The 18,907-nt window shown below is 36.0% G+C and overlaps 3 protein-coding genes across 3 annotated transcripts; 1 reads left to right on the plus strand and 2 right to left on the minus strand.

Annotated features, from left to right (window-relative positions):
• Window positions 1-94: 94 nt before the first annotated feature.
• On the minus strand, window positions 95-3,096 carry LOC106107976 (exostosin-like 3). The gene is made up of 5 exons (XM_013289016.1): window positions 2,828-3,096; window positions 2,396-2,521; window positions 1,591-2,102; window positions 1,207-1,509; window positions 95-1,141 (listed from the first exon to the last, which is right to left on the minus strand). The coding sequence occupies exons 1-5, from the start codon at window positions 2,945-2,947 to the stop codon at window positions 124-126; spliced, it is 2,079 nt and encodes a 692-aa protein (XP_013144470.1). The 5' UTR covers window positions 2,948-3,096; the 3' UTR covers window positions 95-123.
• Window positions 3,097-3,379: 283 nt separating this feature from the next.
• On the plus strand, window positions 3,380-13,652 carry LOC106107975. Its single transcript, XM_013289015.1, has 9 exons — window positions 3,380-3,784; window positions 4,426-4,572; window positions 4,648-4,743; window positions 5,513-5,629; window positions 5,803-5,878; window positions 6,167-6,230; window positions 6,373-6,480; window positions 6,687-6,745; window positions 6,817-13,652. The coding sequence occupies exons 1-9, from the start codon at window positions 3,498-3,500 to the stop codon at window positions 9,892-9,894; spliced, it is 4,032 nt and encodes a 1,343-aa protein (XP_013144469.1). The 5' UTR covers window positions 3,380-3,497; the 3' UTR covers window positions 9,895-13,652.
• A 1,514-nt stretch (window positions 13,653-15,166) lies between these two features.
• LOC106108139 (decapping and exoribonuclease protein) lies at window positions 15,167-18,756 on the minus strand. Its single transcript, XM_013289228.1, has 5 exons — window positions 17,830-18,756; window positions 17,244-17,508; window positions 16,552-16,690; window positions 15,796-16,189; window positions 15,167-15,543 (listed from the first exon to the last, which is right to left on the minus strand). The coding sequence occupies exons 1-4, from the start codon at window positions 18,323-18,325 to the stop codon at window positions 15,929-15,931; spliced, it is 1,161 nt and encodes a 386-aa protein (XP_013144682.1). The 5' UTR covers window positions 18,326-18,756; the 3' UTR covers window positions 15,167-15,543; window positions 15,796-15,928.
• Window positions 18,757-18,907: the final 151 nt, after the last annotated feature.

Below are 18,907 nucleotides of genomic sequence, written 5' to 3' on the forward strand. Positions count from 1 at the left end.
AAAAAAAAAAAAAAAAAAAAAAAAACATACAGACGAATTGAGTACCTCCTTCTTTTGGGAAGTCGGTCAAAAATGTATGGGTTTGGTGCAAAAAGAAGTCTAACTTAATTTATTTCAATAAAATTAACTGACCTTATTTAAATAGGGTAACCCACGAAGACGTGCGAGTGCAGCAGCTAGCACCGTTTCTCGCTCGTAAGTCAGGATGACGATAGTAAACTGCTCCCTGGGCCGGTCTCCTCCCAGGGCCTCGCTGAACTCCTTACCGGAGCCGCCCGCCCCCGCGCCTATAGGCCGGAACCCAGCCGCTGACCCCATGTACCTGGCCTCAGACGTCACCGGAGGGTCCCACGGCAATTGTGGATAAAGCGCGAAAGGCTCTCCCCAATCATTCCACATCTCATACCCTTGCAACAGGCCCAAAGAATAGTTCCGTCTGTACGCTGGACTCGGGTAAGGGGCCTCCAGCGGCCCCAGCGTCTCCTCCGGCTCCGCATCCACCGCCGATGGTTCAAGTTTCGGTGGTGAAAAGGAGTCATTGAATGCGGGCGCACCCATAGTCGGCACTGCGGGACGCGCTGGGATGTTTAAACGAGTACGTATCGTAGCCAGTAAGGAATCCATACTCGCTTGAACAGAACTCAAATACCGTTCCCACAAAACTCTGCCCTGTCTTCTGAACGCTAGCAGATCATAATCCGATAACGCTCGTAGAAGAAAATGTAGTTCCGTTACACGCGCTTTGGGCAAAGATAAAACAGCTCGACGCCAATCTAGCACCTCATCGTATGGTAACCTCGTCCGATCTCCGCCGAGGATGACAGGGATAGCGCCCGACCGTAGCGCTTCGTACAACCTTGCTTGTAATAACGCTGTCGTAGTATAACTACTGTCACCCGGAGCCAATATTAACACGAACGTCGAATCCCGCAACACGGATCGTCTCGATCTATCCGTCCCACACAACGCCCAATCGCCAATAGATTTCAACGAGCGCTTTTCTACAGGCGGGTCGCAATCGAATTGCAAATAAAATAAGTCAGATTCGGGAGCCGTGCTAGCCATCTTCTTTAGGCGTTCTATTAAATAAGTATCGTTGTCCTTTTGAATGGAAGTAGTCAGCGATTGTGATCCCTGAAAACTAAATGTCGCTTATCAATGTAAACAAATACTCTAATGGACATATGAAAGTGAAAGGTTACAAACCTGAGAAGATATTTTCTCCTCGCCGGTGCCATAGGTGCACAGTCGGACCACACATCGCCGCCGGGAGGGCCGAGCGCCGGCGGAGTCACCAGGTCGAATCCTGCACGAAACTGATTCAACGTGTATGTGGACTGAGCGATCATAGCCCGGCCTGTAGATGCTCCGGAGAAAGCATCACCCGACCCTACAGATAGTTCCCGCCTTGCTAAATTCAGTAACACATGATTACGTCCATCTCCCCCCCAATAAGGTAAATTTCTGATTGCGGTTTCATTTAACATTTTATATGGCTCTATTGTCGACCTAAAACACCAAGAATAGTATAAAAATAAGTAGGCATTAAATAAAACATTTAATACTGGGATAAAAAAGTGAAAAACTTACGTAGCTGTTTTTTCAAATGGGAACGATTCTCCGACTAGAACAAGATATACACAAGCTTCGTTGGGATTCTGCGTAAGATGTGCATTGTACCCGAGGGTCTGACGTAGTGTAGTTTTAAGAAATCCATCAACTTCGGCGCCTGCTAAGGGTGAAAAGACATCGGGATCGTAGAAATAGATAGGGAAACCTGAAGTTAGTGAACATCGAGAGTGGTCGAAGCAAGAATGCATTCGACAGTTTGTCTCTGAAGAGAGACTTATGGGCGGAAGTATGGGTGGTGGTTGTGAGGGTAGTATGAGAGCGGGAGGTGCGAGTTCGGGGGTATCTCGTCGAATCGCCTCGAGCTGAGCGAGCCGCGCTTGGTCTGCGGAAACGCGTAACCGCTGCAGCTCAGCTGTCGCTCTCGCATATTCCGCTTTGACATTGTCAGCTTTAGCACTCGCAGCTGCAGATTCACGTTGAAGTCTTCCACGTTTTTCTTCTAATTCTCGTAGTTCGGTGGATACAGAGGCCTAGTGTAATATACATAATAACTTATTTTAAAACATTAATTCATATGTGATTTTAATTTTCTCAATAACACATAGGGTAGTATGTCAATTTAAGATGGGAAAGGATCATCTTATAGGTACATAATAGTGACACTTAAGCAATCTAGCTACAAAATTGTTTACATTAACAATTGTAGTTAAAAGAAAGCATAGAATACATGTATTAAACAAGTATTTTCTGATAAGGTTCAAGCTAAATATGTACATAATACTCATTCAATATTATTAATTCAATACTATTGTATATTAATTACCTTGATTCTAAGCATTTCTTCTATCCTCAATTTAAGATCAGCTGCATTCATTGTTGAAATATCTCCCAGAGCTTCCAAAGTATGTCTCATAGAATTGCTCCCTAAAGCAACGGATGCAGTTTCATACTGGAAATAAATAACTTCTGAATGTTGTATACAATGTCACATGCAATTACTGGTTAAAGTAATGTTTTTAGATTTTTGCAATACACTGCATTGATCGGTATTAGTTTATTGCGAAATTATTAAAACTTTTCTAACTCCTACCTTTGCAGAGATTCTTTTTATATACTAGAGGTCCATTTCAAAAAGAACAATAAGCATGGATCTAGCGTACTTTCTAAATCACATTTCTTTTATGTTACCTCACTTTTCTTATACATGTAATGAAAACTATCGAATATGATTAATTAGGAAATAGAGAAGTATTACCTTAGATAAATAATAATGGGTAAAAAGCGGGACGACGAACAGAATAACAGAAACCATTACAATTACACGAGATAGTTTTATATGACCAAGCCAAAGGCAGACACGCTCGTAGAGAAACATTGTATTTTTTGTACTTTTATACTTTATATAGCATTAAATCATCTTAACACTGAACAACTTTTATTAAATTATGCGGTATCGATATATGTAATATTTCTGTTTATTTTATTCATTTCGCTTTGACATAATGGTCTGTCACAATGATGTCTTCTTATGACAATTCAGTCAAAGAGTAGCAAATATAGAATATGAGTTAGACATAGTGGAAATCAATAGTAATCAACGTTCAAATTAGTTTTAAAGTCTTATTTTTCTTTCCTCTTGTGTTTTGTTTTCATAATGTAAGTTTACAACTACACTATTTGTAAGCTATTGGTAAGATTTCTATTGCTATAACATATTTACGCTTGTTTTTTTTGTATTATCTAAAAGTTGGCTAAAAGACTAGGATCCATAGGTAGTTTACCCTCCCTCTTCACTCTACCTCACCTCACAGCTGATCAAACGTCAATTGTCAAGAAAATGGAGTTTTGTTACGCATAGTAAATTATGATAAAAAGTTCCAATATGAAGTCTAACACTAAATCTTTTGTGACCTGCATGGGTTAGAATGGACCATTCGACTCCATTTCAACCTTGGGCCAGTGATGATAATACAAAAAATGTTAAAGCCGATAGAGAATTAGTGGATGACGCGAAACTTCATCGGGAAAATGTCAATCATCCAAAACATAGGCAAACTGCGTCTTACGATAAAGAAAGTGTCGTTGCTCCAATCGGTATCCCGGGCCCATCAACGATTCCAGGCACTGATAGTGCCCCGGGTGTCAATAAAGAGTCCATAATGGACTCGAGCAAAATAACTTCTATGCAACAAATCGTCGAGAATACTCTCAGGTATCGCTCATTTACCAACTAACAATATTTTTACACCTTTTTTACGTTTTACGTGTCTAGCTTACTTTAAATATATAAGAATTATTATTGGAACCAATTATTCTGTAAATATTGAAACAATAAACATGCAAAATATTGCAACAAATAAAAAGGCATCTACTCTACACAATACTTACTCCAAGTTTCACTTTGATTGATATGTAATTCATATATCTCCATTGTTATAATTACTTTGTGTACTAATATTGAAATATGAATTGATTTGGGAATTTGATCTTTATTTGCCTTATGTAGAGTTTATTAGATATTTTTTACAGACTTGTTAAAACCTTTAAATACTATTAAGACTCGTTATTATTTTTGTTTATATAGTTTCCACATAATCAAACCTTAAAAATAAAATTTAAAGTGGCTTGGAACTTGTTAAAACCGTACTGGTCAACAAGAGTGTAACATAATAAAACAAAAATGCATATTATTCATAAATAGAGAAATATAATTAGTCAGTTTCACTGTATTACTTTACTTTTCAAAACTACAAAAATGTACTAAAGTATTGCTTTTATTATTTTATCACTGTTTGTAATTTTCTGTTGTTTCCAAATTATTGATTGTAATAATTGTATGTAAATTACTTGCAGCCAAGAAGGTCGTCAAAGAGTAACCCAATTGTTAGAAGCAGTAGAGGCTCTGAGTGGTGCTGAGAGACTTTTACTCTATCTTCGTCTGCCAACAGGTGTTCCACCTCATGATCCTTTGAAACAACCAATCAATCCATTAGGTTCACGGTACGTAAAACAGTATTACACAAGTAATGTACCTGTGCTTAAACAATCAATTTATTAGTGCGCATATAATTTTAGAGCGGAACTACAACAAACTGTAACATGGATACAAACACACTTGGAAGTGGATCCGGATGTTTCTTTACCAAAGCAAGATGTTTATGATGAATATATGTGAGTGTTTTTATTTTTATAGTGTTGAGTATCACCAACCACATTTTTGTTTATTAATTTTTGAATAAAACTATCGGAATAGTTAATTATTACATTAGTTATTATTACAGGCTGAAAATCAGCTCCTCGTGGCATTGCCCATGTGGTGCATACTGTGCCTGCAGCCCTTTGTTATCATATTTTTTTTTGTGTTAAATATTTTCACTGTATATAAATGTATCTATATGATGACAATAAAGGGGTTTTATTATTTTATTATTAAATACTTAATTAATAATAGATTATAAAATTATCCAGATATTGTAAATACAATGCCTTTATGCAGCCTGAAATCCAATTACACGCAAACAGGATAAAATTCAGTTTAAAAATAGTTACATCAGTATGTGTTAATTTGTTGTAAATATCTATCAATGTTTACTTTCGCAATTGGACTGAAAAAAAAGTTAAACATAATATAATATTTCTTATTCGGTATTAGCATGTGTTCCAAAACTTTATTTTCTTAACTAAACAGATTATAGTAATATAATATATGTGAAAGTTTTGATGAATTAATGAATGGGTTTTTATTACTATTTATGTCCAAAATAGCTCATCGGATTGTGCTAAAATTTGGTATAAATATAGAACATAAATGAAGAATACTGAGGCTACTAAATATTTCTTTTCCTAATTCCGTGACGTTAGGTGCAGGCAACAGCGAAATAAAGCTAAGGCATTAAATTATTTATTTATATATTGTTCATTTATTTATGTCTTTATTCAGAGCTCATTGTATGAGTAGCAACATGAAGCCTTTGTCAACAGCTGATTTTGGCAAGGTTATGAAGCAAGTTTATCCAAGTGTTCGTCCCCGTCGTCTGGGAACTCGAGGCAACTCGAGGTATGATGATTTTATAGAATAATACCTATTTTCGTTTAACCATATTTTTAACATTCCTTCAGAGATGTAACTCTTGGTTGTTGCAAGGGTCAATTTATTTTTAAATGATTACTTTTGTTAGATATTTAAATAAGAATGTACTTTTTATATATTAATAATTGTATGTATTACAGGTACTGTTACGCTGGTCTTCGTAAGAAAATCAAGCTGGAAGTGCCACAGTTACCTGTATTAGGAGAATCATCAAAAGTATTTATGTTATATATTTTATTGCATTGGTTTTTAATATAATACAAGAGGGTGTATTTGCTAGATTAGTGTGTATTAATTGAACGTAGCGGGCGCTAAGCTACTAAGCTTTGATAAGTTACAATGTTTCAAGGTAACAAATGTATTGAAACCACTTCGGATCATTTAAAAATGTATGCAACATTATCTGCTGAAAAATTTTAATCAAATACACTTAGTTCAAATTTTCAAATAAGTATGGAGAGAGTGAACCAATACTACATTAATAATAATCCATCTGGTTTTCAGGAACCAACAGTTGCTCCTAGAGAAACTGAAAGAGTTGTTTGTGAATGGGCTGAAAGCAAACTTGGTATGTGAATATTACTTTCTTTTTTCACAACTTTCATGATATATATTCTGCTTATGTCATTGAGCTATACTATTTTGCTACTGGGTATATCGCTGTAGCAGTGATAGTTATTGAAATTTGAACTGTTTTACTTTGTGTTAAGGTATAAAATTCGGAAGCATAGGGGAACTGTCGCGCCACTTGGCGACAGCTGGCCAGCAGAGAGCGCCGCCCGGGCCCGCCAGCGCCTCCCCGCCGCCCTTGCCACATGGTATGATATGGCTGTGTTTCAAAATTATTTTTAAAGAGAGACAAGAAAATAAAATAAAGCAATTTAAAAAAATATTAGAACTTATTTCATATAAAATATACTTTGAAGATATTGTTGTATAGATGTACGTATTGAAAATGTAATATATCATTTTGTCCAATGTACTAGTCAATGATATTTCCATAAAAATATTTTGTCTGCTTTAGCCCCTGCAGAAGAACCCTCCGGGCGTCAATTGATAAAGCAGTTAAAGCGAAAATTACAGGTGAGTGTAGCCGTTTAAGCAAATACGGTGTTTTTGTTTGGAAAATTTTATATTATGATCGTTTATTGCAGACGCAGGGCACACCGGGTCGACCAAAGAAGAACAAAAGCCAAGAGATCAGCGGAGAGTCTCCCCCGTCTACTTCATACGTAAGTCAACATGCTCCAGTCAAACACGAAAGCGAAATGGTTTCTGAAGCGGGCTACGGATACCAGCCTCCCTACATGCCCGTGTACGACGTGCGGCCGCCCTTCCCGCCCTACGGCGCACCCCCGCGCGCGCACCCCCCGCACCCGCCGCACCCCCCGCACATGGCGCCCTCGCCGCATCCCATGGCCGTACACGAGTATCGACCAGACCCTTATGTCTTCGAGCCGCCCTACGCTCCACGCGACCTCACCTTGCCCACCGACACCACGCATAATTTGCCCATTAACCTAAGCAGCGACGCATCACTAGATCTATCTACCGAACGTACTGAATTACAACGACGTCGACCTCCGGAGCCTCCGCCGGCGCGTCTCCCGCTGCCCGGCAAGAAACTCATCCTCGAGACGTACCAGAGCGAGACGCAGGCCGGCTCTCCCCGCTCCGCGCACTTGGACACGCGCGCCGCGCACCACGTCACCGAGGAGTTCCCCAGAACGGAATACTTACCTAAAAAGATGAGAGCCGCGGAAATAATGGGCGGCAAGCTGGCGGCCGCCAGGCAGGCCTTGTCTTCCGCCGAAACGTCCACGTCGTCGGTCATCACCGAAACAGCTCGTTCCGAGGTCGGTTTTTTAGAGGATCCAAAAAACTTAACGAGCCGGTCCAAAAGCACCGCCGCGGCGCTGGCTCGGGAGGAACAGGAGGCGGCGAGTCCGACGCGGTCGGTGAAAGCTCTGACGCCTAAGTGCGAACGCCCCAAACTACGCAAACCATACTGTCGAACGAAGGCATCTTCCCCCGATAAAATAGACTTACCCGAGCGAACGGCTACGCCCGACACCTGTTGCGGCCTGGTCGAGATCAATATCAAAACTGGCATGATATGCGAGGAGAAACATTCTGAAATTTTGAATAGAGAACGAGTTATTAGCATATGTAATATAGATAAACATGATCTAGATGATTACCTTAACGAAGGCAACAGTCAAGAACACGAAGAGGAACTGTTGCAGTACTTCAACCACCGCGAGACGGAGCAAGAGGCACCGGCGCAAGCGAACACTAATCTTAATGCGCCGCCTTTTTTAGAAACAAGCCAAGACCCGCACGACGAACACAGCCAAGGAAAAAATGAGAAGTTATCACAGTTGCGAGAGTTATTAGCTAAAAATTTAAAAAGTCAAAATGGGTCACAAAGCGTTGCAATAAATCAAGATGTTCATTTGCCGTTAGAAACGTCTCAGGAAATGGCGGATAAATCAAATGCATCAGTAGCCGAAGGAGCCTTTAAACCTGTCTTAGGAGCAAACGTAGTGGATTTGATGAATGGTTCAACTTTATCAGACCCGGGAGAAATAAGTAGTAATAACAAACATTGTAATTCGAACTCGAATGGTAATGGTTCTTGTGTACCTTTACCAACTGACGCGCCGAATCAATTGATAACAAACATGTCCGGAGGATCTCATTTGTATAACGGCAACTGCCATGAACCGCAGAGTCCTACCACTAGAACGCAACAGTATGAATTTGTCCCTATTTCGGATGCGTGTCATTCTCCTGGCAATTTTCATTGCAAATCTCCGCTAGGATTTAACGACAGAGGTCACAGTCCTACAAAGATTAACAAATCTGTTATAATGGGCGGGTCTCTTCAAACGTCGCCGATCTCGCACAGTACTGCCGCCAGCCCATTCGTAAGTCCTAGGAATACTCCTGTGCCTAGATCAAGACTTTGCTCTCGACCAACACCTAAATTAAACGGCAGGAAAAGGCGAAATCCATTATCTCTCGGCATGAATGATTCGGGTTCTAAACAGTTTGCGGTGCCCAATGACCAAAAGTTTATGTCCAAATCGACAGTTTGCAATTCTATCAAATATTGCCAGCCTATGTCAGCCCCGCCATCGCCTAATATAATCACTCAGTATAAAAATCAAATGCTTCAAAATACTCCCTTTATGCAGAACGGTACGAACCACGTGTGTTTAAATTTTGTTCCCAACTCACTGTTTCGGGAAAATATAAACGGAGATTTAGCCCAACCGTTATCTGCCGATCCGTTATCACGGGAAGTAAGTCAATTCTTTCAGGAGCCGGTGAGCTATGGTATGGGTCTCGACACTTCTTATCGGTCTCAATCAGTGCCCCTGAAGCCCGGAATGAATAACATCAGCCTTTTGAGCTACAATAATACTCCAGTAGGCTCTGTTCCTCCCACACCGGTACCAAACGAGTTTAGTGATTTCGGGTCGCTCGCCGATACGTGTGACATATCAAAGGCCGGTCTGAATTCAGAAACTTTAGACAAGATTTATGACGCGATAGATAGTAGTAACGATGTACTTAACACTGGTGCCGCACCGAATCTTTTGAATTCCAACGATGCTTTAACCAACGGTTGTGACTCTATACCTGAACAACAAATTCTAACCGATGAACAATTGAATCCGTTTATTCCAACGGGCAATGAATTGCTAGACAGAAATAGTCAATTCAATCACTCCTTTGGTAACGAAGATGCGGGAACGGATAATGTAGATGAGTTTTTGAAAAGAACTAATAGTATAGAATTAGATCTATCGGACCTCGTACCGGACAAAAGCAAGTACTACACGTCGCGGTCTGTGCCGAGCACGCCCTTGCCGTACAAGCGCACAGCGCCCAATCTGCAGATCGATTCGCGACGCTCGCGGGAATTGTTCTCAACGGACAATTATTCTAATATATCGAACGGCATATCGTCAAAATCCGTACCTTCAACTCCGCAACTCGCTGAAGATAGAAGCGTGTTTAGTTACAGCAACAGAGATTTTCTTATCAATGGTAATTCCGTCGAAGTGTGCGGCTCAACTCAAATACAAAGTATGGTAGATAATGATCAGGGTCTTACGTCGCCCTTAGATATGCTACGCGAAGATATACTAGCGCCGCTAACTTCGTCAGATTTGTTGGCGGATCTCGATAAAATGGATGGAACTCCATACGTCGACCTCTAGTAGACCGTTTTAATAACCTTATGTTTCAATTTGTACAGATATCACTTAGTAATGTAATGGATATCTTTTCGAAGTACAATATTATTTTTATGCCTTCAGTGAAGGTCAACATTTTATTTGTACATTTGTGTATCATAGCTTAAAAGTAAAATATGGATCGCACACTCCCTGATATTCGAGTCAATACAATGCACCATATTATTGTGATAACTGATTGCTATAAAATTGTCGATATCTCCATTCAACATACTATACCATGTTGCCATAGACATTTTACATATTGTGACTTTTGTGTCTTATTTCATTCAATTTCTTCGTCAATTTTATGTATTTTTAAATGTTATATACGATAGAATTTGTGTTAAAATAAATTGATATGTACTTCATGACAATATGACATCGAAATTTTGATATGTACTTTATATATAGGGTGATGCAATCAATTTTAATTGTCTATACATAAGTAAGGTATTCCATGAAGTGGATATAGCTGAAGCTATATTGCACGTGACAGACCAACCCGGCGTGCCAAGCGCGCCAATAATCGTAATCGGTTTTTAAAGTAAAGATAGTATATAGTTTATTATAAATGAATTTATTGTAAGTTAGCACAAAGATTTAATATATTTTATTATCGCATAGGAGTTTTACTCTTATATACTAAATTTACAATTGCTACATTTAATGTGGTATGAATTTTTAAATGTGCCGTTATAATGGTTGCAGTGAGCTTATCGATTGACGATGGAATCCATTTGTTACGAATTAAATTTTAGATTCCAATGCCAGGCCGACCTACGACCATATGTTTTTATCTCAAAACTGAAGCCATTATAATGAAATCCAGAGAATTTGAAAATAAAATAAAAATGATGTCCCAAACTTGTCAAGTTAATACTATATCTTATATCAATGTCCCAATTTATGTGTTAAATACAAATTGTCGATCGCACATTTGTGATTAATTTGTCTTGGTGATAAAAGAATAACAGACGAAAAAATTTAAATTTTTAAATAACAACGATACGCGATGATGATAATCTTGTGGATCGGCTTTTAGAGAGGGACCACTCCGATAATTTCGATTTCGTATTGCGCCATCTCTGTCACACACGTCATGCTTTGTGCGACAGAGACAATGCTCTACAAAATCTAAAGTAGCGGGTTGTCTTTACAAATAACGATATGCAATTTTATGGTTGCGTTTATGTCGTGAAATATTCGAGATCAATCTGCGTTAAAGAAAATTAAATGTATGCAAATAGATCATTATTGAATAATGAATGTTAGGTAATTATCATAGAACTAAAACATGTTGCTTGTATCAAAATATATTTTTAAATGTGTCAGTGCTCATAAACTACACAATAGTACACATTAGGATAATTGATAAACTGAATAAAAAGTCATCGGTACAGTGCAGACCAAAAGGAGATATCAAAAACATAACATTGTCCATAGAATTAGGTGGTTTAAGTTCTTTAGAGATTTTATAAGAATATAGTTGATATGACCAATATTTTATCTTATTACAATACCAATTTAATTACAATAACCTGCGAGATTTCGACTAATTAGTACGAATCCTAACGATCCACGTGTACACTTTCATTTGCTCTCCCTGTTTTTTTATTAAAGGCTGGAAACAAAGTCTGCTATTTTTTATCTGGTTTTTGCAACCCAATTGTTACTTGAGATGTCTTATGCCTCCTCATACACAAACTTTTTTCCAATGTTCCCGTCCGGCACAAGCATGTGTTAGTGGTCAATTGGTGTCCAGTTATTAAGTGTGTCAGACAGTTCCCTCCCAAATAATCCTCTGTATTGTCACAAAATAACCGCTAATAGAGTATAATAATGTTTTTAAATAGAATTTATATTTTAATCCACACTTTATAATTGATTAATGTAATTTCATTAATATAAATTCTGTCGGATTTTACCAATTATTTATTGTTTATAAAATGCAATTTATTACATTAGTTTTCTGCAAATTTGTATCCGGTATTCTCTAGCACCTTGGGACCAAAATATATCTGTCAAATTCAGTTTTTATTTTTTGGTCCCAGGCTTCTTTTTTTAATATTAGTATGATAATATTGTATTTTATTAATTCTTAGATTTAATACTAATTTCTATCTGATTTTTATATGTTATTTTTCGAAACAACAATTCATTTCGACTGGAACGTGGCTAGATATTTGAATACGGTAATACCTTTAAAACGGTAAAGCCCGCTATGCACCTATAGTTTTAACTGGACCGTTTTAGTATTGTACAGTTAAAACTTACTCGTGTAGGAAAAACTGAAAACTGTAAAGTTTCACTGACAGTTAAAAATTTTCCGACACACTTGAGTTGTATCTGTACATTCAGACTGTTCAGTTGAAACTGAATGTGTTTAACGGATTTTATATGAGTTGTAAGCACTAGTACAAAACACATTGACTTGACAGGGATATTGCATACATTTAAGTGAAACCGAAGACTGTTGTAAACTTTGTAGATATTTTCACCGCGTAATGAATTTTGAAAATATATCGGTCAAGCGGCGGTACGCAGTCGATCCGTAAAGCGATACGTTTATTGCGATTTGGTGCAACCAACCAAAACATTTGTACCTAATTATTGTAAATGTACATTGTTATAGTTGTTAGTGTAAATATATATTTTTTTGTATTCCACATTATATCATGAATGTCATCGTAACATCCGTCATACGTCTAATTTTGTACAATTAAGTATAATACTACAAAATATATTATTAATTGGCTGGAAAAACATTACACGCAAATAAAACTAGGCCTAAAATTTCATGTAACATTATCCATTTACTTGTTTTTACATCACCAATAAAAAAAATAGATCGCTAGTTCAACTGATTTCTCATAACCTATTGTCTTTAATCTCATCTGTGTAATAAACAATCGCACACACAACTTTTACGTGTGTTTCGCAACGTAATAATAAATATTCAACGTAATAATTTCAAATCACTTAAGTTTAGCAATGCATGCTTTCGTCTTTAAATGTTCTTCGTGTGAATATTTTATAGTTAATAGGAAGAAATTGTAGATGTTTCTTGTTCGATGTGATGACTAATTAGATCAGTGAGAAAATTACACATGTAACGTATTTCAGTTTATTTTAAAAAATCGTATCAAAGAACCTAAATACTCTTATTCATTTAGCGGATGCGGTCAGAAAATCGTTGTTATGCAATTTTTTGCGACAATGTCCGCTAATGTGTAGGGCCCTTTATTCTTCAAACATACCCTGTGGTTTTTTACATTTTTTTTATATAGTTCTTTTTCAAAGCAATGCTTTCCTTATTGTGCATTATTGAATATAATTCTATTTACTGTTCAAACTAAACAGTAAAAATATTTTTAATATAGTGTTTATATTTTTGTTTTTAATTTGAATATGCCGTGTCTCAAAGATATCGGTTTGTATGTAAAATAGCCATATTATGTATCATTAAAACCAGTACTTTGTTATTGTCTTTGTTGTATAAACTATTATTTGTAAGTGAATTTTATTGTTACGATGCCTGGTATCAATGGATTTAGTATATAGATGTTTTTAAACAGGACTAGCTAGGTAATATTTAACTTGAAAAAGTGACTCAAGTTTTCGTCTAATTTTATACCGACTTGTCCCGACATTGACTATTATCAAAGACAGATTAGATATGTTTTGATTTATAGCTGATATTTGAATATAATTATCAGTCATATGATGGAGATTTACAAAAATTAATCAATTGTTATGTAAATATATTATTTTTTTTAATTTGATAGATATATTTCATGACATTGTACATTTTATAACACTTATTTTGTTCCGTTAATATTATTGTTTTTTTTTTTCATTTTTAAATGTATTACAATAAAATAGATATAATGATTATATTTTAGGTGAAAATATCCATGTTGTTGATTAGTCTTATGGATGTTGATTTACACCATTTGCTATGCAGTGATAATAAATGGTACCATAGTATTTGTCTTATTATTTAAACCTTGAAAATAATAAGCCTTTTTCCCGATTATACTACCGCAATGTTATATCTGTGAAAAAAATAATAAAAAACCAGCTATACTATAGGCCTTAGGTACATTGCTGATATTGCACGATAAAGCAGTCGTATAGAGCATTTTTAATGTTAAAAATATATGTTACTGAAGCGCCTAAATTTTGCCGATGTCCTCATGTCATCAGGGCGGATAAGTATGAGTAGAGAGTACCACTCATACTTCTTACTTCTTACTAATATTATAAATGCGAAAGTTAAGATGGATGGATGTTTGTTAGAGTTTGTAGCCGAAACTCCTGATCGAATCTGGATAAAATTTGACATAGACGCAGAACATAGTCTAAAAGAACACATGGGCTACCCACTTTTGTTTTTTTTCTAATTCCACGCAGACGGAGTCGCGAGTATAACCTAGTAACACATAATAATTGGAGATTAAGCAATTCAAATAGAGAAACTAAATAATATGTATAAGTGAAGCGTATCACGTTAAAACAGACTATTTGATAATCTCCTTTTGGGAAATCGATTAAAACTTCACAAGGTGTACCCCCGAGCTCTCGTGACCTAGACATTTGTACCATTGCATGATATCAGTTAACACTTATTATTATCCTAACAGAATTATCAATTTATTTTTATGCCAGCAAAGATATGACACGGTACGCTGATATATATCACAATTAACAAAGTAATATTAGATCAGAAAGATTAAAACGGCAGTCAAAAAATAAGCTATTTGAACAAAATTGGCGTACACGAAAAAGCTATCAAAGTGAACGCAATTAAAAAATATATGTTGTCTGTTGAAACATCGGAAGTACTTGATGTCAGATCCAGTTTTAGGATTAATGTCGCCTCTCCGCCAATTTTTTTGGTATGGAGGGAATCTTCAAGTCACCCTTTTCTTTGGGGGGGGGGGGAGGGAGACAGGATTATGTGAGGCTTATACACACTGAAACCTCCTCGGTAGCCTGGTGCAATAGTTGTGGGTTCCGGGATTTCCGTGAAACTCACCGGAACCTGCCTCTCCGTCCCTTAACTGCTATACGAACCCATACGAAAAAAGCTATTAAAGGAGCCTCGCCCTTCCCTAACGCCAGTACTGGATAGCGGCGACAGGACCAGTTTTTTTAATAGATTAGATGTGTATACTAGTTAAAATTACTGCTATTGCCAACTTTTGTAGCAAAGGTTTAATGATTTTGCATTGGATTGGAATAAAACGACAAATATTGATAAGAAAAATATATTTTCTAAAACACCATAATAACAGTATCAAAATATTTCTAAAAAATAATCAATTAAAATCACTTAACTAATGTAACGCTTTAATAGTGGACGTTAATTGGTAAAATAATCAGTTTACATAGAATAAGGGAGTAATTATATATCATTGCCGACACCACGGGGAGGGGGGGCAGGTATCCCGTGGCGAACAAGCCCCTAGAAAATCGAAAAATGTAACAATGATATAAACTGCTTCTAATAATATCATATGGCATCTGCCCCCCCCCCCTCCTCGCTAGACCTAGCCTAGATTATACAAATTAAGAAACAAAGAAGTAATTCAAAAGATGCCTCTTCTAACTGTATAATTGTTTCTGAACCTTGTTGAATGCAAAATACAACCTCTTTGGCTGACAAGCAGTATATATACAGCCAAAGAGGTTGCATACTGGCCACCAAGGCATTTATCGTTGTATAAAAGAAAATATATAAGAAGAAGTCAAGATGTAATCAAGAGAGTTTTAAGTTTGTATATTTTTTAGTGTAAATAAGTTTTCAATAAAGATATGTTTGGTTTTAATAAGTGTTTTGTATTTTTGGCTGCCGCGCTGTCGGTAACAAGTTAAACAAACCTTATTTACCATTAGAAAAACGAAACATAAACAAATATGGTCTCAAAAAGATTAAAATACTTACTGTATTAATTATTACATAACATTAATTCTTACAACAAATCCTACAATTCGGCATGCTTCATATAATAGGTCATTCGTCATATCTATAGGTCATAAAATTTTCAGTAAACCAACTGTGCAGTATGGGATCATCTTCATGTACATAATTGTCTGTAACTCGAACTGGTGTACCGGGCTCCCATTCAAAGTGCAAACTGGTCAAAGGCAGTGAATGTATTTTGTGTAGTGCATTTTCTCCATACTTGTGACGTATTTCCCTTTTCAAACATCTTTTGACATATGTTAAAAAGTTTTCTAAGAAATTAAAGCAGACATTTGGATCCCAGAATTTCTGCAAATATGAATAATTTATTTAAATTATTTTGTTTTCTTATATATCGAAATAAACACAATACAATTGACTAGCTGTCGCACGCGACTACGTCCGCACGAATGAAAGAAAAGTAATAAAAAGCGTTCTTCACATTATGTTCCACACCTATGCCCAATTTCGGCAAGACCCAGTTGTCCATTTGTTAACAGTAATATATATAATATTAGTAAGAAGTGGTGAAGTGAACATTATGGTAGTATATGGTTCCCATAGACTAGTTGGATCTTGTTTTTCTTATAAACCATGACACTCTCATATATAAACTTTATATCTAAGTAATATCAAACATAATTTTTAATAGTTAATTCTGTTATAATTACCCGTGACATTTTTGGTAGATCATCTAATTTATATACTTTTAATTCTTCAACAATACCATTATCATTTCTAAATCCACATAGAATTGTGTCAACACCGGCCAGAAATGACTGACACCACCATCTCTTTGTCTTGAACTTCCTGTAAAATGTGATTGTTAAAATAAGTTGGACAAAATGTTTGACAAAATTTATTTGTATAAAGACAATATAATGGGTTATTTTTGTTTGATAAAAAAAAATCAATTTAAACTTTATGTATGTAACTAGTATGCTAAATCCTTTAAATGTCTTAAGCAAAAACAAATTATAATATGTTAAGATTTACTAATTATTTTACGGCTGTTATGAGTCTATTTTTCCGGTGGGGGCACTGACGAGTTCAATGTCAAGAACATCAACAGTGACTCGTCAATATTCAGCACGTCGACATCGTCGCCGCCGGCGCACGCTACGGCAAGTGCGTCACCCTCGCCCTCCGCCCCCTTAAGCCGCGCCCCTCGTGCGTTCGCCCGTAGTGCGAGGCGCGACGCGACCGCGATACTCCAGTAATACTCGCCCTGAAGATGAACCCCCGAAGAGTCCGAAACTAGTCAGTGCCGCCAATGGAAAAATAGACGTGAGTAATCGCCGTAAAATAATTAGTTATAATAATGTCTCACGAAAGTTTAAATAATTTAATATGTTAAAATTACCTAAAATTGTTTTCTTGATGGGGAAATTCAATATGTCTGCTAGTTTTTAATTCTATAAACTCCTTATTAGACAAGTAGTTTATAATATTATCCTTTTCATCTTTTATGTCCGGAGGTGATGCTACACTAGTTTTATCACATCTAATGCCATCCATTTCAGCACCATATATTATACTATGATTGTTTAGATGTGTTTTAAATATCAAAGAAAACTCTTTATTTTCATCAAGAGGTAAGTGAGGGGTAGGCTCGGCATGAGGACTTTCTGGAATAAAAAAAAATGTATCCATTTCATCATTATTGGGACAACTGTATTCTATTTATTACACTTCTTTGTTATGTAGGATGTCAGCAGTCACAGAATATATTAAATTTTTGTTTATAAAAAGCTCTAAACCTACAACATGCTATAGGCTATACATTTTCACACTGTTTAATTTAGGGGGGGGGGTGAATATGTAAAAATATTCATGTAAGAAAGGGACATAGGTTGTTAAGTTTTGTTTTCAGAGATAATCAGACCAGTAATATAATTTGAACACCACAAGTAATATACATTTAACTACAAAAACTATAATAAACTAACCTGATAGAAGATATTGCTCAAATTTAAATCCCCATGATGTAAATTTTTGCTCCTTTTCTGTAAAGTTTTGTTTGTTTTTTTGCTTCTCTTCTGTATCTCTTTGACATAAATATATGTTGCCTTTAAAAAGAATTGCAACCAATCTCCATCCATCTTTTTTTTCATATGGAGTACATGCAATACATGTCATTAATCCTCTGTAGCAGAAAAACTGTGCTTTATCTATCAAATAATTTAAACATAACTTCAACCGCAATTCATTCTCCAATAAAAACTTTAAAAGGTTGTTTAATTTAACATCTAAACATTGAGGCTTAAGCACAGCTTTGTCTCTTAGAAAATCCAAATCAAATTTGACTTCTTTGTTTTCTATAGTTCTCGCAAACATTAAATTTTCGTAACCGATATACCCTATAATTTTTGGTTCTCCAAAAGAAGGAAAAGCCTTATTGTAGAATGTTGTATTCGTGTGAAGTTCTAGTTGCATTGTTAACATTACAAAATATAAGGTTTTTTAACAAAGATTTCAATTGATATTAAAAGTATAAGTTAGGCAATTCTCAAAAACAGATTACAGATATGTAGCAAGTTTGAAAGATTGTATAAGTCAGCCCCATCTCTATGTGCATGTCCATATCTCTAACAACGCATGGCATAGGCATATTACTGTTTCCTTTTTATTTTTATAATGTTTTAATATAAATTTACAATTCCTTTGTCCATATTCTACTCCATTGATATACATTTCATAGAAATATTCACATTTTCATATTGATTTTAGACCATTAAATGCTTCTGTATAATTTATTAATGCATTCATTTACTTATATACAAACAAACAGCCAAGAACATATAGAGTTTAATAGCAAGAATATTAATGTTTACAAGTATTACTTTTTTGTATGCAAATTATCGAAATCGTATCAAATTTATTAAATGTCATTGTCACTGTCACCATTTTTTAATAGATTATGAAAAGTCGTTTAAAAGTTTTTACACGCTAAAAATCTCTCTTCTCTCAATTCCAACAAGCATATTAAGAATTTAGACGTAGAAGTCAATAACGATAGTAGACGAA

Source organism: Papilio polytes, unplaced genomic scaffold, assembly GCF_000836215.1.
Source record: "Papilio polytes unplaced genomic scaffold, Ppol_1.0 DF821845.1, whole genome shotgun sequence".
NCBI classification, from domain to species: Eukaryota; Metazoa; Arthropoda; class Insecta; order Lepidoptera; family Papilionidae; genus Papilio; species Papilio polytes.